Consider the following 20,225-nt stretch of genomic DNA (forward strand, 5'->3'; position numbering starts at 1 on the left):
CCCGGGGCTCCCAAAGCCCGAGGCTGCACTGTGTTCTTCGTGCTGCGGAAGGAGAGAGTCCTCACTTCTTCTGATCGTAGGTTTTCTTTTCTCAAGGATAATTCTTGCCTGTAGCCCCGACCCCACCACCCCTATCAGGCAGGCGCGCTCCCTCCGGAGAGTCAGGATAAAGGGCTCAGTACCTTCTAATTGACATACGCAGACAGGCTGATTAGGAGCCAGTGATGCTTTCTGCCTCCGCAGCGGAGGGAAAGGGATCAGGGACTCTGTTAGCCTCTGCGCCCGGGGCTGCGCTGGTCATGTTCGTCTGTGCCTCCAGCAGCGTTCCAGCGCCGGCACTGTGCGCAGCTTTCCGTCGAGCTCTACAATCTTGGGATTAGGCAGGTGGAGGATTCTTCCCGCCTTCTGAGGAGAACTGTGTTCCCTCCTTGTAGTTTACTGGCCCCAAACTCCCAGGTATTGGCGTGCCTGAGTCAGTTCAGGGCAAAACCAGGAGTTTCCTCTACCTGCTCTTTGCTGGGCCTCACCGCGTGGCTCCGTATGGGACTACCATGGTGAGGGACGCCGGCCTGCGAGTTGGTGCAAGACAAAAATAGCTAGAAGAGTTGATTAATGTGAAGGCGAAAGAATTCAGGGCTGTGCAAAGCCCCGCTTAAATGAAGGGGAAAGTGTCATTCCTTGATTTAACAAAGACCCTTCCAGGAGCTGCAGGTTCTGGGTGAAAGGTGGGACCAGTCTTCCCTCAGGCCTGAAGCAGGAACTGCAGTGTGTGACCTTAGTCAGGCTGTCAGGACTACCTGGGGTCTAGAGAGCGCTGGATGTGCCCCTGAGGCAACAGGTCAGAATCCTTTTCTGACTTGCGACCTGTGTCACCTATTAGAGAGGAGTACCTTCCAGTGAGGGCCTTTTCACAGAGACAGAATCTAGAATGTGACCATCTCTAGAATGTGATCGCGGAAATCACACCACAATTCCAAGGGAATGGGATGGCTATTAAAGATGGTAAAGATTTCTTGAGAGCAGGATTGGGGTGTCGACTAGAAATGGCACAAGCAGAACTGGCTCCACTAAAGACCACCGTGCTCCCTCCTCGTCAGGCACCCTGCACCATGGGGGCGCTCACCTCCACTCACCCACCAGTAGGGACAGCCACACAGTAACCACTTTGCATGGTCAACTTTATCCTCTGATGGAGGTGGAGGTAATAATAAATCTAAAACCAAAATTAGTACTAGTATTAATACATACTCATCAATTTTCAATGACTAACCCAACATTCTCAAAGCCAGAAGGGCTAGGGGCTTCGAGAGGAGCGGAGCAAGTGGAAGGTCCCAGGCCCAGCAGGAGTTAGGGTGTGTGTGTGTGTGTGTGTGTGTGTGTGTGTGTGTGTGTGTGTGTGTGTGTGTGTGTGTGTATGGGGAGGAGGGCGGAGGGGGAGGGTGGACTGGAGGAGGGGGTAGAGTTTCAGGGCTGGGAGGGGGGCGCCGGGGTGCAGTGACGGGAACCAATGAACTGCCAACTCGCGCGTCTCCGGCGTGACTGCCGAGATTGACGTGGAGGACACGTCAAATTGATCCCCGCACGCTGCAGCCTCCCGGTCAGACGAATTTCTCCTAATCGGATGAAGTTCACTCTGGGCCTGAGGTCGCGGGCGTGGAGAGTGTCCTGGGAGCGGGCGGTGGCGACGGCCGCGGCGGGCCCTGGGGCTGTCGGCAGCTCGCTCGGCGGCGGCGTACGGCGCGTTTCCAGTCCGCGGCCCGGCCGCCGTGGCTCTCGGCTTGCGCGCGCCCTCCCTCTATGCCTCTCCCGCAGCGGCGGCGCCCGAGCTCTCCCGGACTGCGCCGGGCCCAGCCCCGGCCGCCTCGGCGCCAGGCAGCTGGCCGGCCCGCGCGCTATGGGTAAGGGGCGGGAGGCAGACAGGGCGCGGGCGGGCTGACGAGGTGGGTTGTGTCCCCGCGCCTCCCTCCCTTCCCTCTCGCCTGCTTTTCATGGGAGACTAGGTCCTGGGTCCCGGACAAACCGAGTCCTCTGCACGCCCCCAGCACTGGCGGGAGGGGGTGGTTTCGGCGTGCCACGGGAGGGGATGTCCTAAGCAGACGCATTAAAAATCGAGAAAGGGCATGCAGGGCTGGAGCACGGCATCGCCTTTCGCGGTCCCTGCGTCGGACCCAGACCCGGTCTGTTGGCTCTCCTGAGGACCCGTCGGTCACCTTCGGGGGTGCTTTTGCTCGAGGCCGCTAGCCTCGCGCGGCGGCCCTTCCTGGTTAACCTGCCGGTGTTTTCTCCCCCTCCTGCTCGCTCTCGTCGGGCCGTCCTCAGAGCAGACTTACGGCGAGGTGAACCAGCTGGGCGGCGTGTTCGTTAACGGCCGCCCCCTACCCAACGCCATCCGCTTGCGCATCGTGGAGCTGGCACAGCTGGGCATCCGACCCTGTGACATCAGCCGGCAGCTCCGCGTATCCCACGGCTGCGTGAGCAAGATCCTGGCGCGCTACAACGAGACGGGCTCCATCCTGCCGGGGGCTATCGGGGGCAGCAAACCCCGCGTCACTACCCCCAACGTGGTCAAACACATCCGGGACTACAAACAGGGTGACCCTGGCATCTTCGCCTGGGAGATCCGCGACCGGCTGCTGGCCGACGGCGTCTGCGACAAGTACAACGTGCCTTCCGTGAGCTCCATCAGCCGCATTCTGCGCAATAAGATTGGCAGCCTGGCACAGACTGGGCCCTATGAGGCAAGCAAGCAGCCGCCGCCCCAGCCGGCGCTGCCCTACAATCACATCTACCAGTACCCCTACCCCAGCCCGGTGTCGCCCACGGGCGCCAAGATGGGCAGTCACCACGGGGTCCCGGGAACAGCAGGCCACGTCAGCATCCCCCGTTCTTGGCCCTCGGCGCACTCTGTCAGCAACATCCTGGGCATCCGTACGTTTATGGAGCAAACAGGTCAGTTGAGGCGGCCTTCTGTAGCCTTCCTGGAAGGGGCAGAATTGGAGATTGAGGGGTGGGGGGGAGAATACGCGGGTGGGTGAAGGGTCACATTCGCACCGTCCTCAGACCGGTTTTGGTTCAGGGAAGGGCTCCCGGTCAGGGAGGCTGAGGGTCCCCGGTCTTCTGTGAGAGTGCTCGGACATCTTGAACTTTTTATGACAAATATGGAAAATATTTCCCAAATGGAAGAGCAATCGCCGACCACAAATACAGAGGCCTGAAATTGCGCTTTTTCATTCTTGCGAAAAGTATGCAAACCCCTATCGCCAGATCTAAGCCAAACAAACCGCAAAGTCTATTCTGCGACCCTTTCTTAATATCCTGATCTTTTGGGATCCCTCACGGTTCCCTAAATGGTTCTGACCCTCCCAGGCCCAAAGACTCTTTTGAGTAAAATGCAAGGAGCCGTCTGGCCGGGCTTGCCCGGGGGCTTAGAGCTCCTGCAGGCCAGGCAGCCTTTCAGGTCTTGGGGCTGGGATTTCAGAGAGACGGAGTCCCAGGGCTGAAGTCATCCTTCGGTGAAAGCTCACAAGGATTTGCCCTTTGCCGGCAATTACAACTCAGCAACTGTGGGTCATCTATCTCTCTTTGAAGGGAAGGATGCGGTGGGGAACGAAGGGAGTTTTGAGATGGTCTTGGTGCGGGGCTTGCTGTGTGGGCCAGGTCGAGTCCAGAGTCTCTTTGCACTGTCCTCTGCCCCCAGCAGCTAGCCAGGCTATGGCACGCTCTTAAATTAGCAAACTCTGGAAGAGAATAAGAAGCAAAATTCACCCTAGTTCAGGAGAGAGGTGGGGCGGTGGGAAAGAAACTGAATGCTTAGCTCTGATGGCCGTGGGGTGCACCCCTGAGGCTGCATACACTTTTGTTTCCTTTCATGGCTCAAACCCAGCCTGTGCAGCCTGGGGCCAAAGCTGCGTTTGGAACAACCGATGGGCAACTAGCTGGGAGGTGACCTCACCATGTCTGCACTCAGATCTGGAGTTTTCTGCCTGTTCCCTTCTCACATAGGTGTGGGAAGAGCAGACGTGCAAAGCACGCGAGTCTCTGGGTTGACGCCTTTACGGGGAGATCCGAGATGTCTCCAGAAGCAGTTCAGAGCAGACCCGTCTCTCAACCCTCCAGAGCTTTGTTGAGTGAGACTTTGAGAAACCCATATTGTTCTCACGAGCCTGCTGTGGGTTTGAACTTGCATCTTTCCTGGTGCCACCTCTGGGCAGCGGAAAGGCGCTGAATCTGAGTGGGCCCAGCCTCTTCCCTACAGGTCGGAGACTTCCGGATTCGCGGGAGGCGGGTCGAAGGCTAGGAGGCACAAGGAGCAGACCTTTCTTCTGCTCCACTGGGAGTGAAAGCGAATCCCAGTGCGCTGCCACCCAGTGGCCGCCCATTGCTCTCAGAGCATCCGATGTCCGCAGGTGTTTGGAGGACCCAGCGCTCCGATAAGAGCTGAGAGCTTGCAGGCTGTGTCAAGGTCCGGGCCGAAGGGCCACGCGTGTGCCCAGCGCAGATTCGGAGGCCCCTTCTAATCCATCCTGTGTCCCCGTAGGGGCCCTGGCTGCGGGTGAGGGCGCCGCCTACTCCCCCAAGATGGAAGACTGGCCCAACGTGAACCGCGCGGCCTTCCCACCTACCCCCGCCATGAATGGTCTCGAGAAACCTGCCTTGGAGGCGGACATTAAATATACTCAGGTAACTGAAAGGCAGACGAAGGAGGTGCCCTTACTTAGGGGAGCAGAAGAATTGGGGGTGGAGGGAAGAGAGAGACGAGAAAACGACCTCAGGCCGGGGACGAGTGTTGGGGTGTCTGGCAGCCCGGCTAGCTAGCGAGCGTCTGCTCAACAGATTTCTCTCCTTTTCTCAAGCGCACACGTTTGGGGGAGGCTGATTTTACAGGAGACTGATTTGCCTTTTACCAAGATACTTTTGCTAAAATGCTGGAACCTGTAATACAGATGGTTGAGGACCCCCTTTTCTCTAAATCCCATATGGTGAATACCATGATCGCCTTGGCCTCTTATTATTTATCACAATTTCAACAGAAATCACTTTGCCAGAGTCCTTACTAGAAAAATTAGAGGCCAGTCCTTGTACGGGGAGCACTGAGGGAACAGAAGAGGGAAATGAGGGTCTGCCACTAATTAGCAGTTGCCTGTGCTGGAGCAGAGGTAGGATTGCCTGCTGCTGATGGCCTGTCCCTCTGGGTCCCCACAGTCAGCCTCCAGCCTCTCCGCAGTGGGCGGCTTCCTCCCGGCCTGCACCTACCCGGCCTCCAACCAGCATAGCGTGTACAGCGCGCCAGCTGGTGGCTACCTCACCCCAGGCCCACAATGGCCGCCAGCACAGGGCCCCTCGCTGGCACCACCCGGGGCCAGCGTCACCGTGCACGGTGGGGAACTCGCTGCAGCGTTGACCTTCAAGCATTCCAGCCGAGAAGGTGAGGGGTGCCAGCGGGAGGGGTCGGATGCCTGCCTGCCGGGAGGGTTAGGAAGGCTGTGAGGGAGGGGATGTGAGCGTGGGAAAAGGTGGGGGGAGAGAGGGAGAGACAGGAGCTGAAGTGGGTGCCTGGCATAAATTCTTCCTCCAGATTAAGCCTTAAACCTGTAACTTCTGGAGCAGATTAATTTCTAACCAGTGTATGGTGTGTCCCTACAAAGAGGTTCACAGAGGCCCCAAAATTGCCCATCATGTAGTGTATGGAGAGAGAAAGAAGGTCGGGCTGGCAAATAGGTCTCCTAGGTTTTCATCAGGTTCTCCTGCTCTTGGCCATTATGCTCTTCTCTGGGTCTCAGTTTCCCCATTCATAGAAGGGCCCAGAAGCACCATCCGGCCTGCCCTTTCTATGGCCTGCAGAGGTTTGCCTTCTCTGGTGGACTTGCTGAGGCCCCTAGGCCTACGGCCTGGTCGTTCCAGGCACTACCCATCTGTTTCTTCCATGTTCTTCTGCTTTTAACCAGGCCCTGGTCCTCCCTTGGATTCATTTTCTTAAACACATCTTCAGAAAAGGAGAGTGTTTCAATCACTTTTCCCTAAGTCTAGACTCTTGAACTCTGTGCTTTGGGGTCCTTCTTTCTGTGGGAAATGGGGCTGGAAGTTCTCCCCTTTCCCCTTTTATCTCCATAAATCAACTCCCTGGTAAGTCCACTAACAGATTGACAGGCTACAATGTGAGGATCATCTTCTCACACTGACCTTCGGGTTCTTGTTTTTCCTACAGTTTGAGAAAAGCTTACCTGCACTCTAGTCTCATTTTCCTCATTGGTGAAGGGAGCAGCTGGGTTTGCTAACTTCAAACCTGCCTGTATCTAGATTCTGGTCACCAGGAATTTGCAACTTCAACTACTCTAGGTATGGAAGGAGTCGCCTCCGGGGTCCCAACCCAGCAGTGAAGGAGATAGGGCACACAAATCTGGGGGACAGCATGGAGCAAAGAGTTGTTCCAGATTACAAAAGGATCTTTACCAGCTGCCCAGCCTCACATCTGCAAAGGCAGAACTGGGGGGCAGGTGGCGTTGGGGCAGGCAGAGGACAGGAGGGGGCTTCCTCCTTGGTGTTGTACAGGGAAAAATTTTATTTATAAGTAGTTTCCATGAGACACAATGATTTCTCTCAACTTGATGAGGGGCTAGGGAGTGGGAGGGAGAGCAGATTCCAAGGATATTGATAATAGTCAAGTAAAGGAAAAAATGTTTTTCAATTTTCGCTTTTCCTAGAGCACAGGCATCCTGGCTTATAAATGATAAAAATTGGGAATTAGAACTCCTTTGAGCTTTAACTTTAATTTGAATAATAAATGATACCACTTGCTCATTTATAGGAAATTCCAAGTAAAGGAAAACCTAAAAGTTGAGAATTAGAATTCCATTAAGCTTTACATTTAAGGACAGATAGCTCTCAGGTTGAGAGCTTTGCTCAGGGTCTTCTCCTTGGCCTTGAATCTACCTGTTTTCTCTACAAGTGAGACTATCTGTTGGATTAGAAATCAAAATGGAAATTTCTTCATTACACAAATCATTTAACCAAGCAGGTTCATATGAACTAGAAAAGGCTACTCACAAGATTAAATGATTTCCCAGGTACTGATCTCAAGCGGAGGGAAGGCTTAGAGAAAGGACTACCTGCAGAGCCATGCAGTTGTTGCTCAAGAGCCACTTTGTCCTCAGGCATTTCAGGCTCTGCATGAGGAACAAATCTGGCATGTAGCTAACAATCCATAGGAACAAAGTTGACATGTAGGTAACAATTCAAAGGTACAACATATAGTCTTGAATTCTAAACTAATTCTAGTTAATTAGTGGGGGGACTCATTGGTGCTTGATTTTCTGTAAAAATACTCTCAGAAATACAGAGCCATCAGAGGGCACTGGCACTGATGTCCCTTTTACCATTACATTTCTTTCCTATTATGAAACATCCGTTTCCAAAATTTGTAGCTATAATTAGGTACATTAGTTGTTAGATAAGTAACTTAATTTCCTGATCCTCACAGCTCTTTTACAATTTAGGTAAAGGCTCATCAAATAAATCTGGCCCATCATTAAAAATGTTTTCTCAAGCTGGCATACAAGTTTGTGCTTGAATAGGAACCTAAAAATATAAGAATTGCGTATCTACTCGGGTTATGGATTTTTATGGATTTTCCCCTTGGCAGAAACTATGACTTCAGAGACCCTCTCCAAACCAAAAACTAAAAACAAAAACTGGTCTTTGAAAAATTACAAAGCAAAGTAATTTGAATCACTGCCTTTATTTTTCAATCACTACTTAAGAAATTATCTTCAAAGAAATGCATCCTATAAGACAATTAATTGTTTAGTTCTTAAGAATAGTAGAAATAGCACTTACTGAACTTTTTTCGGTAACAAAAATTTCCTTTATTGAAAGCAATTTGATATTATGAGTGCTCAGTTAAAAAATAAGTCAATCTTTTGATTATCTAGCACATACACACGTGACACACAAAATATTGTGTATATGTATATGTATATATACACATACACACATATAATAAACAGTGTGTCCTCCAAATCAGGTGCAAATGAACAATAACTATTATCCTAAGGGAAGGAGAATCAAATGTTGAAGTATGAATGTACAACCTATTAATTTCATATACATGAAGGGCAGTGAGCCTGGGTTCTTTAGTATATGTCCACAAGAAAGTATGATTTATGCTTCCCATCTGTGAAAGGAAACTTTAATTCTTGGCAACTGAGAAAGTGGAAAAGTTCCATTTCATCTACAGGTGGAGCAGAGAGCTGATATTCTGGGAATGTGGACACCCGTCCCACTGTCTTCACATAGCCAGACAGGATATGCAACCCTCCACAGGCACACACAACAGGTGACAGAACCCGCCAAATATTCCCTCAAGAAAACTGGTATTTACAGTGAGTTTTCAGAAAAATACCAAAACCTCAAGGTTCTAAAATCCCTCTCAGAGGGGCTTTGGAAGTCAAATCTATAAGATATTGCATCATAGATAATGTGTTGCTTATATTGTTAAAGATAGCTCGCAGCTTCTTTCCAATTACCTCTGCTCGGGATTCGTTCTTGAAGGATTGGTCCTAAAAGCGAGCTTTGTCAGAGAGCACTAGGATGCAGGCGTCTGCCGAGGGCCTTGTGGTCGCCAACCCCGGTGTCATTTGACCTAGCCCTGAGAGTCCCCTTCCCAGACCGCCGTGCCCCTCCCCCCCACCCGTGGCCCCAGCGGCCCTACAGTCATAGTCCCAGGATTTTTTTAAAAAAACACTTGCCACCCTCCCCCCGACTCCATTCCTGTTCGCTGAGATGAAGTGAGCCGGCAGTGCTCCTACCTTCTACCCAAGCTTACGAGGCCCCCACAACACACCCTTCACCTTCCCACGGGCTGCGCCCTGGAAATGTGGGGAGGAGAGGTTCTGGGGAGGGCTAAAAGCCAGGCAACAGGATTCGCCCGTGTAGTGGGGTGCAGTCTGTCTCTGGGCTCCCGGGTGATTTTTTTACGAGTCTATTTTCTTGCTTGTCTCCAAGGCAACCAGCCTTTTAGAAACCACCTTCTCAGACGTTTTCTAAACAGGTTCTCACCTTGGAATGTGTACAAGGTGGAAAGGTCTGCAATCTGCTGTGGTTGGGCGGCCACAACTGTGTTTAGGAATGAGAGCGGAGAGGCGGGGAGAGCTAAAGGGTCTTCTCTCTCCGGGAGAGGTCTTTAGACCCCTCAAAACGTCTGCGCAACCAGATATGCGCGCGCGTCTGTGTGTGTGTGTGTCCGTTGCATAGAAGTGTCTGGCTCACCTCCGTGCAGCCACAGCAAGTTGGCGCAGGAAAAAAAAAGTCCAGAGTTCCACCTCATCCCAAAGTGAGGCGCTCCAATCTCCTGCTCTAGAGAAGGACTTGGGGAAAAAGAAAGTTGAATAGGGGCCTTTAGGTATAAACAAGCTTGTGCCTCCTAGTGCGAGAAGCTGAGACCGGGACTGGGAAAGGAAAAACGGAGGTTGCGCAATCGTAGCTTCAACTTTTCTGGCTTTCTGTGGCAAAACTTGGGCCCCTTCCCAAAACCCTAAATAATAGAGCAACACGCAGAATGCCCTCTGATCTGGCAAATCCACTGTCACTTAATCCTGAGGCCCATAGGCCCCAGGACGTGCTGAGCCCACAGTGGTGAGCGCATCTGTTACGGGCGGCGATGGGACAGGAAGTCTGCCGCCGACTTCAAGAGCGACCGCCTCCTCGGGGCAAGGGTTCCAGGCCGCCCTGGGCCCTTACAAAGGGGCGTCTTTGGTGACCCTCTCCCCACTCTATTTCCCCTTCTCACCGTGAGCGTCCGGGCCTCTTTGAGGGGCTGCGGCCGCGAAGCGTTGGCAGCTCCGAGAGCCTTGCGTGCGGCTGGGATCTGGGGTGGTGCGTAGAGGATGCGAGGAGAGTGCGCGGGCCCCAGCTTCCCGGTGCCTTCCCCTCAAGTCGCATCGAAGAGCTTCCCTCGCCCTGGGCGCACGGGTCCGCAGCGTCTGCCCACACCGTCGCCTCCTCTCTTGAGCTGGCGCAGGGCAAAGGGAAGAGCATCGGTCAGCGGCCAGGGAGCGCGTGCAAAATGGCCCTGGGAAGAGGGTCACTTGCCAAAGCTGTTCTGGCAACGGATCCCTTAAGAGGACTGGGAAAGGTGGGCGCCAACAGGCGCGCGATGCCCTTGGAGAGAGCGGGGCTCTGCTTTCTTCTCCTAAACCCCTGAGGTGCCTACGCGCGCCCCAGCGTGGACCCGGATCTCGCGCTGTCCCCCGCGTGGGCGGGCGTCCGGGGCCCCGGGGCTGTCCTCGCGCCGCGCCAGGCAGTGACCCGACGCCCCTGTGCTTCTTCCCGCAGTGGCCGACCGGAAGCCGCCCAGCCCCGGCGGCAAGGCCCCGGACGGCCTCAGTAGCTTACACGGACTGCCCATCCCGGCCTCGACCTCCTAGGGGCAGTGCTGCCCGGAGCCCGAGCGCGAGCGCGAGCCCGGAGGCGGCGGCGCACCGGGTGGACCCGGGCGCGCAGCTCGGCCTGCAGCCCGGCGCGCGGACCCGAGGACTCGCCGAGGAGGTGCCCCGAGCTGCTGGCCCTGCCGTCCTGGCCCGCGGCAACACTTTATTTACTGGCCAGGGATTTTAGGCTTTTCTGAACTTTGTCTTTAGACTGTTGCGCCTTCGTCGCTATCCTTGCTCCGACGTGGCCCTGCTCTCCCTGCCGGCGGGAAGCGTCTGCTCCCGCTTTTCCAGGGTTGTTTGGCATCCTTCGCCCTCCCTGCCATTCTCGCTTTCTTTTCCGCCCTCCCTCGCGTAACTTCTTGCTTTCCCATCGCCGTCCTGCCTCCACTGTCCTCTTTCCTTCCTCACTTTCCCCTTCCCTTTGTCCTCTTAATTTTTCGCTGTTGGGCCCTGGTCCCCTTTCTGCCCTATCTGCTGTGCTCCCTTCCTGTGCCTCAACCCTGACCACCCACCGTCTCTCTTTCTCCCCTTTTAGAGGCAGTGACTCTATTTCTCTTCATTCCTACTGCTTCCCTGACACCCGTCACCTTCCAGGAGAACCCCAGGCCAGTCACCGAAAGCTGGGACTCTAGCTTCCACTTCTCCCATCCTCCCTCCCATCAGCTCTAACGGAGGGATCTTGAACCTAGGAAGTGGAATGAGAGGTCACAGCATTTGTTTTATATTTTGATAACGATGAACCTGAACAAACCCCAATGAACTGTCCTCTCCCCCGTCTTCCTCCTCTGGATATTGTCTTGAAATCTGTATTTTCTCAGTGCTCAGTGGGTGAGCTTCTCTTTGCTTCCTTTGAGATAATGTCACCCCAAAGAAGACGGGGTAGTAGTAGGGGGCATTGGGACCACTGGTATTTTTGCTAGTTTGAAAACCACTGCCCTGGAGGTGCCCCTTCCCAGCCTTCCACACCTACCAGAAAGGAATATGACACATTGTAAATGAATCAGCACTGTTTCTGGTATTCAGGGCTTAGTACATTTGTTAATGTAAACCACAAATTGCTTCCGGGTGGGTACAAAGGTGCAATCTGGCTTCTGGTTTGCAAGGGGTGGGGGTCAGAAAAACCCATAAAGTGTCTTCTAGAGCAGGATGCAGGATGAAAGAGCTGTTAAGTGCTTCCAAGTTCAGGTGCACTGGTGGTGGGACTATGGACATAAAACTGCAATTTTTGTAGTCATAAAAATGTTACTGGTGTCTGACATTGTCTGTTAAATGTGGCTGCCTTTGAATAAAGGAAAGCATCTGAAAAACACTTTGTAAGGTGAGCAAGTCTGTCCCAGTCTGGAGTGTTGTGTAGGCGTGCCTCAGCTAGCCTAGCTCCTGAGTTCCCAGCATGAACAGCATTATGATGAAATTATTTTATTGGTTTACTCCTCAGCACTTGCAGCCCAGGTTGAGCAGGAGGTGGAACAGAATGTGAAATGTGAGGAGCGTTTTCAGGGATTTGTCCCAGAAGACTACAGGCTGGCCCTGGGAAACTGAGGTAGAGAGGCCCTGTGCAGAAATCTTTGTGAAATGAAGCAGATTTTTAAAGGAAAAAAGGGAAGGGACACAAGGCAGTGAGCATCAATGGAGGACTTTTCCAAACATTTCTAAAGAAAATTATCCCAGGCTATCAAATTATCTGGGGATTTCTGGCTGCAAAAGGGATCTCTGGTGAACTGTTTTGTTTTTCCTTCCTCTGTTTGGCTTTCTAAACTGACAGTGGAGATTTTTAAATTGAAGGTTTTGCTCATAAGTGGAGATGCCTGCTTGAACATGTGGAGGGAACCAGTGGGGAAATTATTTTCATTGCGTGTTGTTGCTATCCTATCTGCTGAAGGTGCTAATCATCTACTTTATTCATTTAAAAATATTTCACCTCAAATTGTCAAATTCCCTTGCCTTTAAAAAAAGTTCCATTTTATAGATGGGAATATTGAGGAGTAGCTATTTGGTTTATTTTCTCTGGGCCACACAGCAAGTTATAGATTACAAGCCTTGGGCATGAGAACTGGGAGACACTGTTTCATCAGAGAGCCGGGATCGGGGCTTGAACTTTGAAACTCAGTCTTCTTTGCCAACATTTCTTGCAGAGAAGCTGGTTAGAAGGATAATAGGAATGTAGTATGAAATAGAGGCATGCTTTCAAGTCCCCCGTCCTCTTAGCCTGTCTTCATGTGCTTGGCTGAGCTTCACATGTTCAGTCATTAACAGGATTTTCATGAGTCCAACCCTGTTGCCTGGAGGACTGGCTTGCCTGGGACAGGAAGAAATCATCTCCCCCCATCCTGAAGAAATGAAAAGGAACTATATAAGCAGCCTCTATCTCTGAGTTGCCTCCATCCCCATTTCCCTGCCATTTCCCACTTAGTGTTTGGATTGACTAAGGATGGATTGTCTAAGGATGAGCAGATCTGGGAAAAGCAATCTGGGAAGGATGGAAGGCACCTGTGCTGCAAAGCAAGGAAGGCACTTTCTGCTCCCTGTGGTTCCCCATGTCCTGTGGCTATGGGCGGGTTGGTCAGAATTCCTTGGCTCTGTGCTGTGAACATTCTGGGAGGATGGGCAGCACCTTGTCACAGTGCTAGCAGGCTTGACATTTCTGGTGGGGTATACAGGGCCATCTCTTCTCTCTTGAGGCTTTAGGCCATGGGAAGTCCCCGTGGGCTTGGGTTAAATCTCTGCTTCCCTATAGTGCAGTGGAGGCCGTGACCTTGCTCAGCCTCTGTGCTCCTGTCTGTGAAATGCACCTTCTAATGCTGTGATATCCATGGAGATCTTGCCTGAAGAAGGCTGGCACTGGTGGTGCTTCTCCTTCCTAGAGATGATTTTTCTGTTAACAAATGGTAGGACAGCCATTTCTAATGGTTGATTGGAGACCCAGTATTATAACATTTTTCAAGAGGTCCCATTGGAATATTGCATTTTTGTTCTCTCTGCAAATGGATCTGTGGAGGTACTGGGGACTCATGGGAAAACTGTGTATGAAGTACCATATTGGGTAGAATAATTTGAGAAACAATCATCCCCCAAAGGCAGTATGTCTTTGCTCTAGCAGCTGCCTTCTATTTTTTAAAATTGAAAGATAAGTGTTTTTTTTAATATAGAGAAGTACTACAAAGAAAATAAACAAAAAGTGACAAACAATTGCTCAAGTAACCCTCTGATTTTTTTGAAAGAAGGAAATATATGTACATCATTAGAAAATTCTAGCAGTATAGGAACCTGGAAATGGAAAGTGAAAGCTTCTTCCTATCTTCATCTCCTTCCTTAAAGGTGAACAATGTTACAGTCTTTTATGAATCCTTCCAGGAAAAAAAATGCAAACAGCAGAATATCTCTGTTTCTGCATATGTGCTATTTAAAAGTGCACACCAAGGAGATGTGCTATACACACAGATCTGGTCTGGTGATCTGATTTTTGCACGCCAGCAGCTTCAGCTCCACCATATTAACTTAATTTTCTCAAATGCATACATATCAACAAGGGTTTACTAAAAACAGTATTTCTAAAGTGGGCCAGCTTTGTGCTTTAAATGAGTAAGGACAGGATTCTATTGGCATTTGTGCTTAGTGAAAGTGCCTGGAATGGATTGTAACAACTTCCCAGGAAAGGTGGTTGCTTTTTGTCAGGGAGGAAGGAAAGCAAAGCAAAAGGAAGTGTACAGGGGGACAAGAGAGACAGAGCTTTGTCCTTCCTGAAGATATTCTGTCTTATTCTATAGACCACCAAAGACTATTCAAAGCAAGGGGTTGGGGATGCAGCTTTCCTTCCTTTGAAGAGAGTCAGACTTTCTAGGTCAGGAGGCAAAGGAATGGAGAAGAACCTTGTTTGAAGAAATATTGGTTAGGAATAAAATGTCAGTAACCAGTAAGGGCATAAGCATTCTTTTTCTGCAATTCACTTGAAATCCATGTGGAATTAACCTGATGTGTGAACCCCATTCATTGACAACTGTGTTATCTTGTTTGCTTGTTTCTTGACTCCTGATAAAGAGGATGGGGTTTACTTAATTTAACAGTGCTCCAGGTTAAGGCAGTCTGTAGGTTTTCTGACATCAGCTTTCCTAGATAGAATTCCATTGGCCTGGGTTTCTTTTCAAAAGAAACTCTACCTGCTCCTTGTTATGCTGGATAACATGCATTAAAAACTTGCCAAAATGCACCCGAGGAGCTCAGTTGTAAGGACTGTTCATCCAGACATTGTATGTAATGAAAAACATTTGATTCTCTTCTTTTAATGGGCAGGAATTATGCACAAAATAGTGTTTGGTCTTCACCTTGACCTTGCTGGCTGAACCTCAGCCTCGTTCACTGAAGAAAAGTCCTGTGGCTGAGACATTTCTGCCAAACTATTGGATCTCAACTTCAAAAAATTCTGTTTTTGGATTCTGTTTTCAAAGGACAGAGCAAAGAGAAATCACACTGTCTTCTTTTTCAGGGCATTAAAATGAGAACCACACATTTAGTCACGATCCAACTTGGGAATTCTAAACACTTGGAACAATTATACTCAATTTCAACTGGTTGAAACCCCTGTTTCACTCTAAAGGGCTCTTCTCCAGGAGGAGCAGTCTGTGATCTTGGTTGGAACACACATCTGTTTCTGGGATGGCCAAATCCAAAAGTGGAATCCCAATTACAGTTTTCATGGGTGATGGAATTTCAACTGCATTACAGTTTAACCACCTGGGTTGCCTCCACTCTCTTTTTCTTCTTAAGGATGAAATAAGCTGATCAAGTGTTCATTCAGCTATTAAATTACATTTCCATCCTGTAACATTTTATTTCCTTTTTCTCTGGTAAGGTATATTGACTCCATGGATTATCTCCAGTGTCCTATACTGGCCACACAGTTTTCACTTTTGGAACTTCTTCCAGTCACTGGTGGATGTGGTTTTAGCTTTATAAGATTTTATTTTACCCAATACAACAAACAACAAAACAAAAATTCTTTAAATGGTTTTGATTTAACAACAAATCTCTTGGATGAAACATAGCAAACTATTTGAATGAACTGCAGTAAATTAATTTTTTTAAGAGTTGGAATCTGAAACTTGTAAAGTAAACCAAAAAAATAGAATGCTTCTTTGGCAAACAAGCTGTAATATGATTAGCTTGATCTAAGAAGCTAGTGATACCACTCTGGCCACCAGGGGGAGCACACACTGTTCCATGAAGCTGAAGAGTAACAAAGGGAACAATATGTGAAAAAAATAATCATTCTGTTAAAGTGGTAACCTGTCCAGTTGTGAACACATCTGTTTACAAGAGGAATGCTTTTGTTGTTATTATTATTGTACTTGATAACCAGATGCTTTGATTCTGGAATAAAGAGGTAGCCTGAGCATGTGGTAAAAATGGATGGATTTTCTAGGTTTATCCACATAGGAATTATCAAATAAATTAGCTGAAAAGTCAAGAGCACCTTAAAAATAAGATTAACATCTAATTTTGACTCTAATATATACAAATATATAATTATTCAAATAAAGAAAAAATAAATAAGATTTTAAAAAGCAACCTAATTGAAACAGACATTTTCAGGAAATGAAATAAATTTTATGTTTGTGCAATTTTGATATTTTTGGTTAATTTGGGCTTGAATCTCCCCAGTTTTCATCAAATTGCCCATTTTTAGTGATTTTTTGAAGTTCTTAATCATTTAAAGTCAAAATTTACATTTCAACTAAGGGCCAATATATTACAGGAAGGCAGCAAACAGCAAGAAGGCCTGTTTCCTTCTCTACTTATTTTAGGATAAAATCCCAAGAGATCATTTACAGTTATGGTAAAGAGAAATTTGTCCTTAGCTTAAAAAAAAAAAAGGAGCCTGTCTTACTATCTTTAACCTGGACTTTTACACCAAGTAAACGCAGACGACCAGCTGTGGAGCCCTGCTGGGAAAGTAGTGTGGGAAGAGCTCAGGTGTGTGGTGGCTGAAACCCAGAGCAGGCTGGGTCAAGTGTCTGTTTTACCAATTATCAGCTGGGGCAAGTTTAGTCAAAACTTACCAGCCTCAGATTCCTTGCCGTTTTGTGGGACTAATGTCTCCTCCCTGGGCAGTTGTGAGGACCATACTTCATAATATATAAAGAGTAGAGACTTGCTTTGGGTCACAGCCAGTTATTATCAGTGCTGTATTGTTATTGTTGTTTTCCTTGTGCATTTCCCATCAACATTTTATGGTGAATTCTGTCATGACACAGGCCTGCAGACTGTATTTGCTGTTATCAGGTTTGTGAAAGATACAAAGATTATCCAGACTAATAATGCTAGTCACTGGATTTACTGAAACTTTCAACAGCATAAGAAAGAGCCACCACTGTCGGCTAGCCATCAAATCTGATAGCCCCGGGACACTGACCAGAACCTTAGAGTACTTGATTCTGTGGCTAGAACCATCATTACTGCACTGAATCAAATTCTTCGTGGCAAGTCAGTCCATTTACATGAATGTTGTATGACCATTTCCCCTTCAAGTCCATGGACTGGAAACTGTGTACAGACACCTTGTCCTACTCTGTTCACTTTCAAGGGGGCCTAAAAACCTCTTGTATCTGCTGCTGACCTTGGCGTGGGATTATGGGTGGCTTCGTTGGGCTTTGGCTTCCTGCTATTCACTGAGTAAATTAATTTTATTAAGACAAAGCCACCCTTTTCCTGAGTCCATCCCTCTGGCTGACTGCCACCAGGGACCTGCCATTACAAACACAAAGAGCACAGAGTTCATCAACTCAAAATCTTCAGGAAGAGTCACATTGGAAGTTTTCCCCCTTCGAAAGTCCTAAGAGAGTTTTAAGAGCTATCATGAGAGGAAATGCCTGTCTCCCTGGGGTGTCCATTTTGGGAATCAAAGTGTAGGTGAGATCTTCATATACTGCTGAGGTTTAATTAGAGGAAATCCACAAATACACAAAGGCTTAAGAAAACACCAAATTTGTGTGACAAAATAACACCAAATTTGTGAGATGGATTTGTAGCTGTAGAATTTAGTATTTTAGTAACATTCATACACACCCATCTAGATCTTCTTGCTTACCAAACAATGCTTCCTTTTGCTGCAGAAGGTGTGCACAGCTTATTCTAAATGTTCGGAGCCTTATCAGTTGTAAAAGGGTTGTATTGAATATGGCATTAGGTTCTGACTTGAAATTATTTGGAGTTTATTCTCACAAAATGGATGCTTTCAAAAAAACACAAGACAATAAAAGAATTATAGAAAGATTGTCACACATTATGAGGTACAGAATATAAATGAATTTTTATAAGTATATGGATTTCATTTCTTTTATAATAGGCATGTTTAAAAATTAAAAGAAAATGTGCTGGCTACAGTGTGTTTTTAGTTCTCATTTAGGCTTTAAAAATAATCAGAGGTCCCTAACATATTCAAAATTGAGCAGATTCCTCCATCCTGTGATGTCATTTGAACCCTGGGGTGAAGATTAATATGGCCCCCAAAGAGTGCATTTTGGAAAGAAGCTATAGAGTTGCACTTGCAATTTTAATTTCTATTTTTAAGCATATCTACAGTTTATGGCCAGACTTGTTTCTGCCTGTACAAACTTCCAGGTTGCTGTACACAGCACACTGTCACTGTTTTTTAAATTTGGATAACAGCATAGTCGAAACAAACAGTTGAGGCTTCATGATAATATTTACATTGAAGTAGAAGAGGCCTGAAAGAGGAAAAAGTGCAAGGAAGCAATGTTTGGATTCCTGCAGTCACCTGGAATGGATTCTGTTAAGAATGTAAAATAACTTTTGTATCTGAGTCATGCTTGGAATCAAAAAAGAAGATCTACAGTTCAGTCAAGAATGTAGCCAACATTTTATTTTTAATTGTCATGATAACATAGCCTTACAGAATTATTCAGGTTGTACTAGGCTCAGCATCAGAAGAAATTTTGACTGCAAGAATTTCATTTCATTTAGTTAAATGAAAATAAATCAGCATAGATATTTTTTCTTGCAAGCTCTACTTTCAGCTGTGATGTTATCAATTGCTGTAACAGTGGTAAGATTGGTCCAGTAGATTTCTTTTGAGAGTTTAATGCACATGAAAATAATAAATGGTCTAGTTAACTTCCATCTGTTTTTATCAGCTAGAGCCTTTAAAGTCAGGATTCCTTATATAAGAATAAAATTCCTATACCCTCATACATGTAAAATATTCTTGTTTCAAAACAAGTATTATAGCTTAAAAAAAAGAGGTAATATTAGGAGAAAAAGTTCTAATCTTGAAAGAGCCATTCTCTCTCTCTTTTCACAGGATACTCTGGTATAGGAGGAAAGGTGGAATTCCTTGTTTGTCCCATCTTTCCTAGCAGAGATGGAAAGACACAGCATCGATGACGTCTAACATGAAGGCTACAGTTTTTAAAGCTAGGGTGCAGCAGAACAGGCCATGCAGACATAGGCTGTCATCTTAATTTGCTTAAATTTGCTCTTACAAGTGCATAGGCTACCTCCACCCACAAGAATAAAGACTAATATTTATCATGTTCTTATGAGGTGCCCTGTGTGTTTCAAAAATACTTAATGTATATTTTATAAACCAATCCTCACAGACCTAAGGGGAGGTACTATTTCTATTCCCACTGGCAGATGAAGAAATTAAGGAATAGAGAGGTAACATGACTTTTCTGAGATTACCCAGCTAATAACTGCAGGTCCAATACATGAGTCCATACACTTGGGCCACAGAGCCTATACCTAATCCCTATGAAATGAAGATATTCTGATAAGCCCCTCCATGGTGTCACCCTCTCCTCTTCCTTCCCCCAAGGGGGGAAGTCTCTGCCCGTGCCATCTTACCTGTGTACGTTGTCTATATGATGTGTCATTCAGGGAGTTTCTACATTTGGAGTTGGCTTCAGGGCAATGGAGAACTATCAGCTAGATGATGCTGTTTAACAAACCATTCTAAAGCACAGTGGCTTAAAACAAGAATCATTTATTATTTCCCATGATTCTCTGGGTTGGCTGGGTGGTTCTTTGGCTGTTTTCTCCCAGGTTCACCTATGTGGCTGAATTCAGCAGGGGGTTGGCTGGCTGGACGTCCAAGGAGGTGTCACTGATGTGGCTGGCAGTTGGTGCTACCTGTGGACTGGGGTTCCCCAGGCCTGCTGCACACGGCCTCTTCTCACCCGGTAAACCAGACAGCTCTGTACGCAGCGGTCCCTGGGGAACAGTACAAGAGGGCAGAAGGGGGAAGCTGTAAGGTCTCCTACCGTCTAGTCTTGGAAGTTGGATAATGTCATTTCCACAGCCTTCTGTTGGTCAAAGCAATTCAGAAGGCCAACCCAGATTCCAGAGATGATAAAATAGTTTCCACCCTTAATGGGAGAAGTCACATTACAAAAGACACATGTGTACCTGGATGGGAGGAGTTGATGGCCAAGTTTTGCAATCTACCATGGTAGATACCATTAAAATGATATATAATAGCTATTGAAAGGATTATCATATTCTAAATAACCATAACAAAATATAACTTTTACAATATTGTGTTTACAATGTTTTCTTTAACGACTTGGGAGTCGCTTCAGCATCAGTTTTTCAGTGTTCTTACTATGACATTGACTGTCATTGTGTTAAACAAACATTAGATATGGAATTCAGAGGTACTTCTGGATTTTTATCAAATTAGATATTAATGAGAAAAATGAATAAATAAAAAAAATTTGTCCAGTTTTCAGCATCCTGGAGGGAACATGGAAAATATAAAATGTTTGATGTTTTATTTGGTATTTG

General features: G+C 47.6%; 1 protein-coding gene across 5 annotated transcripts; it reads left to right on the forward strand.

Moving 5' to 3' along the window:
* The first annotated feature begins 1,459 nt into the window (after positions 1–1,459).
* Positions 1,460–18,975, forward strand: PAX1 (paired box 1). 5 transcript variants are annotated; one of them, XM_037022361.2, is made up of 5 exons: positions 1,464–1,898; positions 2,320–2,949; positions 4,538–4,680; positions 5,203–5,432; positions 10,344–11,841. In XM_037022361.2, exons 1-5 carry the CDS (start codon positions 1,622–1,624, stop codon positions 10,609–10,611), a joined length of 1,548 nt encoding a protein of 515 aa, XP_036878256.1. In that variant the 5' UTR covers positions 1,464–1,621; the 3' UTR covers positions 10,612–11,841. The 5 variants fall into 5 exon arrangements, with proteins under 5 accessions (XP_036878254.1, XP_036878256.1, XP_036878255.1 ...); XM_037022357.2 differs by having other exon boundaries at positions 1,468–1,898; positions 5,203–5,425; positions 10,330–10,558; XM_037022358.2 differs by lacking the exon at positions 10,344–11,841 and adding an exon at positions 18,742–18,975 and having other exon boundaries at positions 1,470–1,898; positions 5,203–5,425.
* Positions 18,976–20,225: the final 1,250 nt, after the last annotated feature.

The sequence above is a fragment of the Manis javanica genome, chromosome 5, assembly GCF_040802235.1.
Source record: "Manis javanica isolate MJ-LG chromosome 5, MJ_LKY, whole genome shotgun sequence".
Classification (NCBI taxonomy): domain Eukaryota; kingdom Metazoa; phylum Chordata; class Mammalia; order Pholidota; family Manidae; genus Manis; species Manis javanica.